Source organism: Pogona vitticeps, chromosome 1 (genome assembly GCF_051106095.1).
Source record: "Pogona vitticeps strain Pit_001003342236 chromosome 1, PviZW2.1, whole genome shotgun sequence".
Classification (NCBI taxonomy): domain Eukaryota; kingdom Metazoa; phylum Chordata; class Lepidosauria; order Squamata; family Agamidae; genus Pogona; species Pogona vitticeps.
The window spans coordinates 191,818,213-191,834,034 of NC_135783.1; the positions used below are offsets into that span (position 1 = coordinate 191,818,213).

At 41.3% G+C, this 15,822-nt stretch overlaps 1 protein-coding gene across 1 annotated transcript in view; it reads right to left on the reverse strand.

Annotated features, from left to right (window-relative positions):
• Positions 1 to 15,822, reverse strand: part of COL3A1 (collagen type III alpha 1 chain) — a 90,367-nt gene that overhangs the window by 16,396 nt on the left and 58,149 nt on the right. The window contains exons 14-34 of the mRNA XM_020802906.3: positions 15,763 to 15,807; positions 15,379 to 15,432; positions 14,543 to 14,641; positions 13,934 to 13,978; positions 11,135 to 11,233; positions 9,300 to 9,353; positions 9,038 to 9,145; positions 8,297 to 8,350; positions 8,084 to 8,182; positions 6,550 to 6,603; positions 5,824 to 5,922; positions 4,835 to 4,888; positions 4,659 to 4,712; positions 4,268 to 4,321; positions 3,281 to 3,334; positions 3,019 to 3,063; positions 2,813 to 2,911; positions 2,597 to 2,704; positions 1,381 to 1,434; positions 418 to 471; positions 266 to 319 (exon numbers count right to left, since the gene is read on the reverse strand). Coding sequence (XP_020658565.3) covers positions 266 to 319; positions 418 to 471; positions 1,381 to 1,434; positions 2,597 to 2,704; positions 2,813 to 2,911; positions 3,019 to 3,063; positions 3,281 to 3,334; positions 4,268 to 4,321; positions 4,659 to 4,712; positions 4,835 to 4,888; positions 5,824 to 5,922; positions 6,550 to 6,603; positions 8,084 to 8,182; positions 8,297 to 8,350; positions 9,038 to 9,145; positions 9,300 to 9,353; positions 11,135 to 11,233; positions 13,934 to 13,978; positions 14,543 to 14,641; positions 15,379 to 15,432; positions 15,763 to 15,807 — 1,440 coding nt within the window. The remainder of the gene's footprint in view (positions 1 to 265; positions 320 to 417; positions 472 to 1,380; positions 1,435 to 2,596; positions 2,705 to 2,812; positions 2,912 to 3,018; positions 3,064 to 3,280; positions 3,335 to 4,267; positions 4,322 to 4,658; positions 4,713 to 4,834; positions 4,889 to 5,823; positions 5,923 to 6,549; positions 6,604 to 8,083; positions 8,183 to 8,296; positions 8,351 to 9,037; positions 9,146 to 9,299; positions 9,354 to 11,134; positions 11,234 to 13,933; positions 13,979 to 14,542; positions 14,642 to 15,378; positions 15,433 to 15,762; positions 15,808 to 15,822) is intronic.

Sequence of the window (15,822 nt, forward strand, 5' to 3'; positions counted from 1 at the left end):
AATAAGTAGGTAGAGATAAATTTATACAATGTACATTTAAAAAATATTTAAATAAAAGAAAGATATTTTAGCATCTGTTTGGATTTTCCCTATCAAAGACATGTATACTGACAAGGAATCCTGTTTGTCTAATGAACTATTATGAATGAATGGAAATGAATGGGTTCTACCAGGTTACACTTCACCAAACGTGATACAACAGGACAAAGTGACCTAGGACAGGATGATAATTTCACATTTAAAAAAAGAAAGAAAGGTTGCTTACGGGACCACCACGGGCACCTGTTGGGCCAGGAGGACCAGCTGGGCCAGACTCTCCCTAAAAGAAAAGAGGAATGTTTTAATTGAAGGATTTAACTCTTGAAAAATGAGAACAATTAAAACATACATATGAATGTGTGTTATTGAGATAAATACCTTGTCACCAGGTTGGCCAGCAGGGCCAGGGGGTCCGATGGATCCAACAGGACCCTACAAAGATAAAATATGTATGCATATATACTGCTTTATCAGTCATCAAAAGCACAAACATATCCATCAACAAAGTGTGCAATGCAAATTTATTGTGGATACTCTTTGTTATATGTGTTAGTGGATGGTGAAGTTAATGTGTGGAGTTGGTTTTACCCTACAACTGTTTCTGGATAGCTCAGTGAGAGCTGGTCGAACAACTTAATGGTTTATATATCTGGCTGTAGAGCCAGAGGTTGGGAGTTCAATTCCCCACTGGGCCTCCTGTGTGGTCTTGGGCAAGTTGCACAGTCCCAGGATGACCCCAGAGGCAGGGAATGGTCAACCACCTCTGCGTACTTTCTACCTAGAAAGCCCTGAAAAAGCTCACCATAAGTCAGAATTGACTTGACAGGACACAATTATTATTACAAGTTTTGTCATTGTGCTGCATGAGCATTGGCTGAAAGAGCAGTAGTGTGTATTATGACTTCTTAAGAATTCTTTGGTGAACAAAATGCCGTTGTTATTCAAAGATTATGCCATGGGCTTTCAGCATTGCTGAAAGCACCCACCTGTGCATGACAACCAAGCCATACGCTTCAAAAGCTACAATTGAAATTTACTAAGTTCATCATATGAATTGAAATGGCAAGCAATAGTAATGCTTTCCTCTACTGACAGGGAATTTTCATGTGTTCCTGCAGGTTTTATTTGTATGGGTTCTATTCTAGCTCTTTCAAAAATGGAATGAACTATGAAAGATGGACACTAAACATTCTTTAAAATACTTCAATTAACAATCTTTTCTACTTAAAATTCAAAATTGATATCACCAATTTCAACGGAACAGTGTGTCTTGTGGCAAATGAAGTCTTGTGTGCCTGTTATTCAAAAAGGAACATAGCTTGTACTGAAGGTTATACTTACTCTTAATCCATCTTTCCCAGGTAAACCATCTCCACCTCTTCCACCAGGCTCACCCTGTAAGACAAACGTTTAGCTGGTAACAACACATTGGTTACAAAACAAATGCTTACAGGAATTGGAGGAGCAAAGTTCCAACTACTTGTTAACTACATCTGGTTGTACCCTAGGAGTGAAATTTGTTGCCATCCATCTGCCAGGATTGTGGACAGAGGCAATATTTCACTGACTGCAACAAGCTAACTGTGTAGAGTCTGCCATTTTGTGTGGGCTGGTTGTTCTGCTGGGATAGGCCCCCAGGAATGCTGACAATTGTATATAATTTTTGTTAACCTACTAATTATCATATCACAGGATTGTGTTCTGGTAGAATTGGATGGGTATACGAGTGCTACCAAAAAGAAAGGAAAAAGACTATATGCACTCAGCCAGAATTTAAAATTATAAGAGCAAGGAAGTGTTCGAAGATGTCCATACTTGTGTCCCCACATCACCATAAGCCATTGTATAGCTTACTGAAATCTGGTTTGTTGTGATGTGTGGACTCACTTTGTTTTAAAAAAAAACATGTGCTTTGTTGTCTAGCTACAGACAGCCATCCGACTCGGTGTCTTGTAATGCAGTGGCTAAACTGCAGTACTGCAATCAAGACTCTGCTCCTGACTTGAGTTCGATCCCGACGGGCTCAGGTAGTGGGTTCAAGGTTGACTCAGCATTCTATCCTTGCCTTAAGCAATGAACTGTGGTGAACATGCCCCCCAAAAAGAATCTGGACAATCATGGTAATCATATGCAAGCCCTGACCCAGAATATATTTTGTTGTATTTGTTTTATTTAGTTTCATATGACCCTATTCCAATAAACAGAGTTATGATGGGGATTATTTGGCCAGCCCAAGCCCGTTTTGTTGAAAGGAACCACCACTGACTTCTATGGGAACTCCCCATGGAAAATCAAAGACTGGCACAGTGCTTTCACTTGGTTTGTGCTTGTTTTGAGGCTTTATGTGACTGGCACGCTTTACAAAAACGAGTACCGACTGTTTCCGCTGTTCTTGCCTGCAGTTAGTTTTGAGGACAGGCTTATTGAACAAGCATTGGCAGGTGAGGGCATTGAAGACAGCCTTCAGTCATCAGGCCGGCAGTAGCTAACCAGCATGGTTGTTTTTTTTAAGAACGATAGTTACGGTTTGATGGTGGACATGTGTGAAGAGGCTGACCTTATCCCCTTTGGGTCCAGGATTTCCGGAACCTCCTCTCTCTCCAGGCATTCCCTGCAATCCCGGTGGTCCCATATTGCCAGGGGGACCTGGTGCGCCAGGAGGACCCTAGAGAAGCCATTTAAAGAGTAGCTGTTATGACAACAACAACAACAAAAAGAAAGACACAAAGCCTTGTGCCAGGTGTGTACACAAAACACTGTAACCTCAACGTACTTTTGCGCCTTCTGGTCCAGCTGGGCCAACCCCTCCTCTAACTCCTGGGGTTCCTGGAGGGCCTTGTCCGCCTCGTTCACCCGGGATGCCGTTTTCACCCTAATACAAACACAAGCATTTGGATGTCTAGTCTCCAGGGTCCAAAGGGGGAATCTCTGTTCCATCCCATACTTTGGGCATCTCGCAGGGTGCAGTGAAATGTATACCTTTGATCCTGGGAGTCCTGGTGCTCCATTTTCACCTCTTGGACCCTGTCATCAATCAAAGACAAAATGGATTACCAATATGTTACACACACACACACTCTCTCTCTCTTCTATTGGGGAGCCTCAGAGCAGCAACACTTTCCTCTCTAAAGGATGGCAGGCATTGGTTTTCCCACCAAATAGCATGGCATACCCACACGCACCCATTTTAAAAAACGCAATTTCCTAAGTGGAAGAGAGGAGAGGAAGGCCGGCAACTTACTGCTTCTCCGGGTTTTCCATTCTCTCCAGGTGGTCCTGCACCGCCAGGCAGTCCCTAGAGGAAGCAGATTTATTAATTGATACAAATTGTCCTTTTTTGCTTTTTCATCCCCAAATCCTACACCCATAGAGTTAAGTAATATTTTTTAACATGCAGAAATTGTTCTGAGGCTTATTTCTTCCAGTTAGCCGCCTGTGTCAGAAGCTCTCTACCTATCCATTCTATCATCCTTTCTCTTCCCTTTTGAAAGCATCACAATACAGTACCACAGATACTCTTGGCAAAGGCTGTGTTGTACCTTCTCCCTAAAACTTCTGCATACAGTCATTTGTGAGGCTAACAGAGAGAGCTCTGCTCAAACACATTAGCCAGAATCATGTTGCTCATGGATGCCAGTGTGACGCTATGGGCATACACTTCAAAAGCAAGCTAAGAACTTGATGGAGGCACTTGCTATGTCATACGAGCTGCGTGACTCTGTGTACAACAGCAATTGCCTGGGCTGACTACTTAACATGCACCATTTGCCACTGAAATTTATGCCAATGGAATTAATACTGACACAATACATAACAGGATTTTGGCCAATATCTGCAGGCCGTTGAAGAAACTTAACAAGAATTCCTTCAAATCTTCACAAGTTTTTAACATTTCCTTCATGTGATCAATTCTGGATCAAGAGTTACTTTTCATAAACTTCAAATCTCTCTTCAGACTTGGTTAGATCAGAAATGCAGACAAGGGAAGAGCAGGATAATTACACAGAACAGAGAGAACTAAAGGAAATCTGTCATCTAAAATACTACACTGCCTGTTCCATCTGGCCAAAATCCATCCTTGAAGATTAGTATGCTCAAATTCCAATGATTTAGGCGAAATTTAGAGTGAGTTGGGCTCCAGATCTGAGTCCTAAATAGGCAAATTCCATGCCTCCCAAGACACTGAATCCCAGTTTTGAACATCATGATAACATGAATGTCAAAATACCTGGAATCCTGGGGGCCCGATTGCTCCTGGTTCTCCTCTTTCACCTGTAGGGCCCTGGAAAATGAAGAAGAAAACCAATCATCATACTTCGGTCATTACATAGTAACACTCTATGCTTGAGCATCTGTGTTATATTGTTCCTGAGACTATTTTCTGCTCCTGGAAAACTCCAGTAATAATGGTTTTGCAGTAAAGTGGTGTGCTATCCCACACCTCCCTAAACAAGAAAAAATGAAAAGCAGTATTTCAAAGAATGGAATTCCCCATCCCGCAACCTTAAAATGATGTGTGGTGCTGCCTGTGGAGGGTGTTGAGGGAGGAAATTCTACCCTTCCCCCCTCCCAACCTTCCAAAGTTGACCAGCCCAGAATATTTCATGTTTCTGACTTACAGCAGGTCCTGGGGGACCTTGGGCTCCTGATTCACCGTCCTTTCCAGGTATACCCTGTGGAATAAAAAAGATGGCCACTTGTTATAGGTCAATATGATATTTACATTATATATATATATATTAATAGAAGGGGAAATACTGTGGGATTTCCAGAAGAGCTGATTGATTCTACTAACCTGTCCTCCAGGAGGTCCAGGAGAACCTCTTTCTCCATTTTTACCTGGTGCACCCTTGAAAAGAAAAAAAAAGGACAAAAGATGGGTCAAAAGTGTTCTGTTGGTCTCTTATTATCTCAGTATTAGGACAGAACTATAATTATAGCCCCCAACACCAGGTTTTCCCACCAACGGTGCCACATGAAATGTAAACTCAGCCTAGTTCCTGTGGTTCATGTGCTCATCACAGACAAGATGCCCCTTCATTCAGCTTTGCTGTCAGCCCATGTTAAAATAAAGAACACAGGAGCAGGAATCCTGTTGGCATTGGAGTGAAATGGCAAATCACTACTACTTAATTATTTGTTGCATGCATTCCTCATCATGCACTCATCGCATGACATGGTGAACAAGTGGCGACTCTGTAATTAGTGGCAATTCACAGTTCTTATCTCCATCACTGCATGAATATACCACTAGACTTTGAGCATTTTCTCATCTGGCCCCAAAATTATGGAATTCCCTTCCACAATACCTTTGCATGGAACCAGAGTTGGGCAAATTCAAACAATACTTTAAAACCTACTTGTTCAACCTGGAATCATAGGGGACGACCATGGAAATAGGCAATTATTGGGATAGAATTACTGTGCTTTAATTAATATATTGTTATAACTATTTGGATTTTTTATTGCCTTATTGAATGATAACTGCTTACTGTATGTTTTTATCATTGTAATTATGTTATGGTTGTATTTTAACTGTTTTTAACTCTTGGAATGCACTGTGGTATAGAGTGCAATAAAATGATGATGATGATGATGATGATGATGATGATGATGATGATGATGATGATGATGATGATGATGATGATGATGATGTCATCGTTGTCATGAACAATTAATAGGAGTCTGACTACAGAATTCCAAGAAGTTTTAATTGGCTGCCCCCTATGAAGGCACCACAAGTTGTTGATGGTTAAAAAAGGTGACCTCTAAGACTGTACTGACCTCATTACCCTTTGGACCAGGGAAACCCATCACACCTGGTTGACCTCGTGGACCTGCTGGTCCTGGAGGACCACTTCGCCCTGATTCTCCTGGCGGGCCCTGTTACAAAGAAAATAGCAGTGAAGAAATAATTGCACAAAAAAATCAATAAAGAAATATGGGAAGTCCCACAGATGATACCAGAATAGTGACTCAAACATTGGACCACAAGTACACTATCTTGTCATTTTTGGTAACCACTATTTTTTTTTATTAAATCAGAGAAAATAAACTTTTATTTGAAAGTATTTGGTGTTCCCTATACTTAGGTTAGCAGCGTAATATAAATAGGTTAGCAGTTCTGTTAGGTAAAAGTGAACTGGAAGGTTTTGCTAGAACAACCTTTGAGCAAACCAGTCATCATCATCACCTCAGAACTGCAGAGCTAGAAGGGACCCTATGGACCATGAGGTTCACCGCTCTGTAAAGGAGACACAGTGGGGAGAATCGAACTCCCAGTGTCTGGCTCTGCAGCCAGATGCCTAAACATCCAGTAGATTGAATGATATTCCTTCTACAGAAGGTCATATAAAAGCCAAGAAGAAGGTAATATAAAAGCCAAGCAAGAAACATAGATGGCTTATGGACCAAGTCAGGGGTCATTTCTGCTAAAAGTTTTATGGGGAAGAGGCACTCAGTCATAACCCCCCCCCTCTAATGAGAGATGCTGTGATATTGTTTACGTACAGAAGGGCCTGGTTTTCCATCTGATCCTGGGGCTCCTGGACTTCCTGTTAAGCCCTGTATGAAAATACAAAAACAATATTTGCATATGAAATGTATCTTGTTAAGGACATTTTGAGGAGCCATTTCAAGTTCCCATGTGTTAACCTTTTAAAAATATTTTTCTTTATGAACCATACAGGAGCTTGAGATTGAACTGGGAAATAAAAACGGGTAGACTTGTAATTTTAAGGTTTGCTCTGCAGCAAAGTTTGAAGAAATATATGAAGGCATGAAAAGCAATGCATTTCTCTTAAAGGAAACAGTCCTGATATTATCTACCTGAGCCACAGAGTACATTGTACTGGTCTTGGGTTGCTTGCCAGTAGTTATCTAAGTTAACTGGAGGAGTAGACAAGGCTTCCTAGTTGAATCTCCATCTTTGACTTCCTCTTGTATTTTCTGAATGTCTTGGATCCTCCCCAAATGGAAAGGCAAAAAGACCCCACATGAGGTGGTCAAATTGTATCTGGGGGCATCTCTGCATGTGGCGAACTGGAATGGGCAGGATCAGGCTAAGTAGAGTCACTGGGAGGTGCAGTGTGCCCTTTGGGATGATCATTGCATCCAAATAGCATATGGACCTCAGGTGACCCTCTTTGGTCCACAGCAGCCTGCTCTCAATTTGCCAATATCGTGAAGTGACTTAAGAGAGTCACTTTACAATATTGGAGTATTAAAGCACTTTCTCAGTGCCCTTTAATTTGCCGATGTCCTGAAGTCGCTTTATTCGTGATACAGTATTGGCAAATTAAAAGAGGGAGAGTCCCTTTGGTCTATCTCTAGCCATTACTTGCACTGGGAATGGACCAAAACAGAGTAGAAGCCCCTGAGAGGTGCCAGAAAGATGTGGGTAGGACTGCTCTAGGGGTGGGCTGGTTTGCTGTAGGGAAATTGTCATCTAACCAGCCCATCCCTGCAGTGGACCAAACAGTGGGCTGAATGCTCACCTAGTCAGCTTCTGGGCTAAGCCTTGTCAGATTACAGGCAAGGTCCACTTGACTGAATAGTCCTCCATATTCTAAAGAAGTAACGTACAGTATTCTGTGAAGGGAGATTATTAGGCTTGATGGAACTCTTCTCTCCTAGCATCTCATCTTCCATGTAGAAGATGGCTGATTTTTCTTTTCTAAAAAGAAACATGTGTCTTCCTCCCTGCAGTTAGGAAAACCTTTTCCTTTGCTGTGAAATGGAGTTGTGCTATAAATATCAAACGCTACCTTTGAAAGTGATACTGGATTATCAAAGACATGAAAAAGTAGTAAACACACACACACAAACACACAAACAAGATTAGTTGATTTATACATATACATATATTTCCTATAACATGGTTTCTGGATAATATAACAGTTGTGTGAAATCTCAAAAACTGGGTAGGGCTGTCTATTACCTGTATTGGTTTTTGGAATCCTTTTTACTATATCTAGTTAGCTCAGTCATCCTTGATATGCAGGCAACATTTTCCATTTCCTACCCAGAAGAGGATTCAACTTACTCTCATTCCTGGAAGACCAGGGCTTCCATCTCGACCGGATTCACCCTGAATTCCTCTAGGCCCAGGACTTCCGGGACCACCTCGTTCACCAGGAGCACCCTTAAATAAAATGTAGACATCACAATTTGTATTATACCGTAGTTTGAAACAAAAATTATAAGTACTGTATTATATAAAATGAACGAACGTTCCTTTTCTAATGAAAGAATGTACCTTTTCGCCAGGAGGTCCACTGCTACCAGCAGGACCACGGAAACCGGGGGCACCCTGAAAAGCAGAGAAAAGGAAACATTGATGGTGTGGGCCAGCGAACAGAAGAGGAAAGGAGCTGAGCAATTCCCAAAGGGATTTGTTGCGATATACAGTTGTACCTCGGTTTACGAACACTTCAGTTAATGTAATTTTCAGTTTACAAAGCAAAATCCATTGAAAATAATGCCTCAGTTTACTCTCTCTTTTTTTGAGTTCAAAGAAAGTTTCCCCAGGATGCATTGTGCCTGGAGGTTTATAGTTCCTATGGCAATCCACATTTCGGTTTATGATTTTTTCATAGTATGTAACGTCCCGTAGAATACATTAATTTTGTAAACCGAGGTAGTAGTGTATTCACATCCAAGCTCAGCAGAGAAGCCAATATGTTTCTTCCGTCTTCCTTTGTGCTATCTGAAGAACGAACCTAACAGTTAACAGCATAACTTGGGGATGAATTTCCCTTTGTGAACTGGGCTTGATGGGCTTACTGTTAATCACAATCAAAGGCTTCTTATGCTAATACAATCTGGGTTGCAATCTCACCCCTTTGTTTCCTAGGAGCAAGACCCACCAAATTCAGCGAGACTCACTTCCCACGCCCACAGAGAGAAAGAGATTTGCATTGGACGTTTTGCTTACCCAATCAGCAAATCAAGAAGATGGGGAAGGGGGCTGTCCAAAAGTGATGCACAGAGTACTTGCCCTTTCTCCTGGGGTCCCAGGCAAACCATTTGTGCCTGGCTGGCCTGGTGCTCCAGCCTTGCCTTCTTCCCCTGGAGGTCCAGCAGAACCGGGGGTACCATTTTCTCCCTTAAAACAAAATACCATAAAAACGTTATTAACTGGTAAAACTAATGACATTTTTTTGGGGGGGGGGAATACTCTAGAGAAGCATATCCTCATGGGAACAGGTTTTGTCTGAGCAGGAATTGAATGTCTAGGACCACATAACTGAAATACTTACACGTTCACCTCGTTGTCCTGGCTCGCCTTTTGCTCCATTCTTGCCAGGTTCACCCTGAAAAGAACACAGTACGGTGGACATTCATTTCAGATCGATAGACCGACCGACAGACAATCGTAGAACTGCAGAGCTGGAAGGGAACCTATTGATCTTTGAGTCCAGCCCCTGTTCAGGAGGAATCGAACTCCCAACCTGTGAGTTCATATCTAAACCACTGAACTATCCAGCAAGTCAGTCATGTCCATATCTGTAATGTCATAGGCAATGCTAGATTATGCCACAGATAATAAATTGAATAATAATATGATAGAATACGTTCTGGATGATGGGCTCATTCAATATACCCATGTATGTTAATAATATACACAGGTCAACTGCTTCCTGAACCCACATTAATCTAAAACGGTTATGCCCATTTTCTGCAAATTCATTCCCAGCGCTCTCACAATTTGATGAGGAGCCTGATTAAATATGAATTGTTCAGGCTGGTCACAGGTTCACGAAGGATTTTAGGTTCATACTCGTGGGCGGTTACTTTGGCTTGGATCCAAAGGACCGTTTTACAGAAGAAGAAACAGATCGTTCGGTGAACCCTTGTGCTAGCCGTAACGGAAAAGTTCCCAAAGCGCTGCATGCCAAGGCACTGGAGGGTTAGGCTGCGGTGAGTAAGGAAGCTACAGCTTCACATCTGTAAGCAAAGGTGGTCTGTTTAAAGGTCTTGAAGAAGAACTTGCAAGAGCTTATGCAAATGGAAGAATAAAGTGGTGCCTCGCTTAATGGGCACCCCGTTTAATGACGAAATCACATCGCGATTAACTTTTTGTGATCGCTTTTACGATCGCTTTGCGATGTTCCCTATGGGGAAAAATCGCTTTGCGATGATCAGTACCCTGTTTCGCTTACCAATCATCGCAAAGCAATGATTTTTAACAGCTGATCAGTGGTTCCAAAATGGCCGCTGGGTAAAAAAAATATGGCTGCCCACTGTTTTCTGGGACAGATACCTCGCTTACCGGGCAGCGAAAATGGCCACCGTATGGAGGATTTTCACTTAAACGTGAGTCTGAAGTCCATAGGAACGCATTGAAGGGGTTTCAATGCATTCCTCTGGGCTTTTTAATATTGCATAGCGACGAAGTCACTTTGCAGTGATTTTTGCTGCACCGATTATTGTCGCTATGTGAGGCACCACTGTACTATCATTTTCTATGCTCTTCAGCTACTGTAAACAGGTCTTTTATTTTTTTGACCAAAGAAGGATCTCAGCTGGAGGAGAGTTTCTCTTTCAGTTTGGGTGCTTCAAAATTAATGGCTTGTTCTCACATGCAAATTCATTACCCAACCTGCATATATAAGTGAGCCATCAGAGATTAAACACATCCCCAGTATTATATAATTTATTTTCACCCCAATACAATGTTTTCTTTTCTCTATAATTTTCAGGCCTACTTCTAGTTACAACGCATTCAATGTTAGGTTAGCTGGGGAAACTGTTGGTAAATTAAGGGATAACAAATTATCCTTCTTTAGACATGAATTAAGCATATTGACAACAAGCTCCTCTTCTTAAAAGATGGATGGGATCAAGGTATAATTTCACCCAAAACACACTGGAAAAAAGTGGTATCTTTTGAATTTCGCCAGCGCAGAGGGGGAAGAATGTAATTCAGCTTGGTTCCCCATCCCAAGAATTGACTCAAATCTACACATTTCTCCATAGAAGGACAGAAACAGCATGGGATTTTGAAGAAAGAACAAGGAAGGTGCAAGAAATTGAAGCTGATAAGATTCATTCATCTCTTAACACAGACAAGAAGAGTCTGATGATGACTTACAGATGGGCCTCTTTGTCCAGGGATTCCATTCGTCCCAGGCGGGCCAGGAGGACCACGGGCTCCACTTAGTCCAGGAGGGCCAGAAATGCCAGCAGTGCCCTGTGTGGAAATGAGCACATTCAGACAAACAGCCCTAAGCAATGAGGTATAACCTTCTGACAAGGACCTAAGTCAACGCCATAGTCAAGGCTGTTTGGCACTGAAGGTATGCAGAATTGTTACCGGCATCTCATCTCATAACTGTGCTGAGACAGGATGTCTTGACTGCTGACACCATGAGACAGCCAGTCAAAGAATGTCTAACTCTTGTAAGAGTCCTGGCCATGAGTTCAAGAACAGATTAACAGCTGCAAGCCATTCTTTCTCGGAATTTTAAGGTTTTTTGGTCCCTTGTTTCCCGTACAAACTTATCTTATGCTCTCTCTCCGTACTCTCCAATACCCTCTGATTCTTGGGTTACCCATTTTTCAAAAATCTTCTCCTCCTCGTGCTCTCCCCATTATTCTATCAATCCCTCTCAAAACTTCCCAGATTGGCCCCCGGTTACCTCCGATGAGGTACTAGAGTTAATTTCCACCCTTAAACCTGGCAAATCCCCAGGGCCTGATCATGTTATCTCAGAGATTCTGTCTAACAATCCTCTTTGGTGGTCCCATCTGCTTGCCAAATTATTTACCATAGTAAATCACTCCGGTGTATTTCCGGACTCTTGGCTATCTTCTATTCTGATACCAATCTTTAAAAAGGGCGACCCTTCTCTTCCTAGTAACTATCGCCCAATCAGCCTATTGTCTCATATAGGCAAACTTTATTCTAAATTTCTCTTATCAAAACTATCAGCTTGGGCCTCTTCTAAAAACCTCCCTGGGAAGGAACAGATAGGCTTCCGCTCTGAAGCCTCGACTCTGGATCATGTTCTGCTTTTGTATCACCTTGCCGAAAAATACTCAATTTATCACAAAGCTAGACTTTTTGCTGCCTTCGTCGATCTACGAGGAGCCTTTGATTCAGTTAATAGGAATTTACTGTGGGATAAACTTAACAACTGGGGTATTGAACCCCGACTGCTTTTTTTGCTTAGGCGTCTCCACTCCTCCAATATATGTCAGATTCGGCTGCCAAATTCCTATGAGCTCTCTGACAAATTATTAGTTGACAAAGGTGTTCGGCAGGGATGTGTCTTAGCCCCACTACTTTTTAATTTATTTTCAGCGGATCTGCCTTCCTCTCTTTCTGCTTCTACTAATGCTGCACCCTCTCTTAATGGTTCCCCAATTTCTGTGCTTTTGTACGCGGACGACGCAGTCCTATTATCTCTAACAAAAGCTGGTCTCCGTCGTACCCTATCCAAATTTCAAACTTTTTGTTCAGCTAATGACCTGGTTATAAATGCCGACAAGACTAAAATAATTAACTTTTCCAACTCTGTATCACTATCTCCCTGGACAATCGGAGCACAAACCTTTCAGCAGGTTTTATCCTTTAAATATCTAGGTATCACTCTGCATCATAAACTCAGTTGGCGTCCCCACAAAAAATTGGTTCTATCTTCCTCTAGCCTCCATCTTAATGCCATCTCAAAATTTCACTACTCATCTGGCAATCAATTTGTGCCTGCAGCGTTGCTTATTTTTCGGACTAAATTGCTTTCCCACTTACTATATGGAGCTCCTATTTGGATTGAGGCCATAGATCACGATGTTGACACTTTGGCAGCCGCCTTCTTCAGGAAAATCTTAGGAGTCCCCAACATGATTCGTCTTTCAACTTTAGTTTTGGAATTGGGTACCCATCTCCCTTCTACCCTTGCTTGGTCCACCACATTTAAATATTGGCTTCGTTTACATTTAAACTCTAAGCCCAATTCCTTACTATACGATCTACTCAGAGACAATTTCCTTTCCAAGTGGCTGAAGTTGATTGAGATTAAACTTCAATCCCTTGATTTGAATCTAGAATCCCTAAATGATTTAGGAATTCAACAGGCCCATGCTCTTATTAAATCTAAACTCTGGCAGCATGAGTTTGAGGTTCTTGCAGCCAAACTGAATCCTACCTGTTCCCCGCTTTCTTTTGGTCTTTTCCCTTCACTTGGTTATCATCCAAATTATTTTTCCTCACTTATCAACCCCAGGTTAAGAAGAGCATTTATGCTAGCCCGATTTAACATTTTTCCCTCAGCGAACCATACCGGTCGATTTGCAAATATTCCTAAAGAGGATCGATTATGCCTGTTTTGCCATTTGGTTCCGGATACACTTGACCATATATTGTTTTTCTGCTCAGTTCATTTTTCCATTCGTAAGGCACTACTAGAACCCTGGTTATCTTCCCTGCCGAACACCCCTGAGATTTTTCTGAATGATTCTTCCTCCCGTATCACTGAAGCTGTCGCTATTTTTCTGCTTGAGATTCTTAAATTAACTTTCAAATTATAACCCGTTGTGTTTATTGTTAGTAATCCCAGCTGTATTTATGCCAATAAAGGTTTGGAGAAAGAAGATTAACAGCTTCTCTCTACCTGACTCTTGAGCATTTTGTGCAAAATGTGTCAGAGGAGTATTAGCATGTTTGTGTCCCACTGGGGTAGCTAAGCACAAACACATAGCATACAGGAGGGCTGGTTGGCTGATTAAAAAGATGTAAACTTTCTGTCTACTGCTTCTATTTTAAAACAGTTATGCAGCAAGCCAACAACCATTATAGTTCTTGTGCGGTTGCAGATGTATGTAAAATTTCTCAGGATCAAGGGAGAGAGAAGTGAGAATTTACATCTCTGTTTTGCAATAAGATACTCACTGGTAGACCTTTTGCACCCGGGCTTCCATCACGTCCTGAAGGACCCTATGGAACACAAAGAACAATGCATAACTATCTGTGCTACAATTTCAGTAAAACACATTTTAATCTTCTTGTTGTTAACTTCCTACTGGACACTGGAAGTCATCATAGCTATTTTGCCTTTTGGAAGAACAGCTCTAGGCTATGACAGTGTATTGCACCCAATCCATTCTTTCAGTTCCACACCTTATAAGGTCTTTTCCTTTCTGCACATTTTCTCCCATTTTTAGAGATCAGCTCTAAAAATCGGACCTTTTCATTTCTCAATAGGCAAGCAAGCTAGTCTAGTCTTCTACATTTTACGTGTTACTTGATTTTTTGGGGGGGTCTTCATTCTCATTAGCACTTCTTTATTGATCGCCCTCTCCATCCCGCATCTTAAGAGAAATCCAGATTTTAAATACTTCTGTCCTCCACAATACTGTACCATGAATTAGTACTGTACTAAGAATCTACAGCACTGCCCAATGTGGAGGTTCAAATCCAATTTTATGTTTTTGTTACATTTTAAGAGATTTTAAATAAGTTAACAAACATATATAGTTCTCTAAAGGACACAATACTTACAGGAGGACCAACGCCACCGGTCTGCCCTTGAGGACCAGGTTCTCCTCTTGGCCCAGGAGGCCCACTGGAGCCTGGGGGGCCAGAAGGGCCAGTTTCACCCTGGAAAGCAAAGAGTATGAGAACAATCAAACCAACAGTTCGGTAGCTTGAACTATTTTATTTGAGGAAAATCACAGCAGAGGGCAAACATGACATTCTGCTACATTTTGATTTATATATTTTGTTCTTTTGAATGATAGCCATTATCCTATTATTTTGGTATGCTGGTGCGGTCAAACAGCATAGATCACAGTACTGCATTGCTATTAATTAAATGTTCAAAGCTTGTATTGTTGATCACATGCCACATCATGCAGCCAGTGAGCAAAGAGGAACATAAGCCTCAACTCCTTAACAATCACCCGTTCGCTGCTCTGATTTACACTATTTAACTTAAGGTAAGTATACATAACTAATAGGATTCTGGCTGACAAGATATTATGTTTGCCCAGTTCATAGCCTATTTCCTACAAACTATTAGGCTTCTGCATTTAGATGAGATTTTAAATCTAGAGCCAAGCTATTCTAATCTACAGTTAGATACATTGCTAAAAAATATTATACAACTTTTTAAAAAAATAACATTGGATTATAATAAAAGAACTACTCAGAAAATTACGCTATTACTAGAGTGAGAAATCACACACACAAAAACTACATTTGATAAAATGCTTCTACTCCCTTCCTAATTTAAGCAACTTCATTTCAACTAAGCCTAGGTAATGGGTTTAGGGTTACAGATGCATATATTAAACACACATTTACAGAGAAACAAATAAATATATTTCTAGAGATACCTTGAAACCTGGAGAACCTGGAAATCCTGAAGGTCCAGGAGGGCCTGGAGGTCCCTGAAATAAAAAGCAGGACATAAATAGGTCAATGTCACTATTTAAAAGAACTTCAGTTATTTTGTATCATACCCTTACAATTTAAACCCAACTATAATTGTGCTAGTGTTTGTATAATGTTTGCACAAGTCATTGCGCTTCATTGATAAGGTGTCTGGGTGCATCTTGGGCACATGGAAAGTCATGTACCCAAATAAGCAACCAAGCTATGCACCTGAGCAATTAGCAGCAATTAGCCATGGCATTATATGGAAACCTTACACAAGCACCAGTTACAAATTGGCTATTGTTTCATTAAAAATAGTAGTAGTACAATATAATGTTACTTACAGGTTGGCCAGCTGCTCCAGGAGAACCATCATTACCACGAGAACCCTTTGAACAAAATTA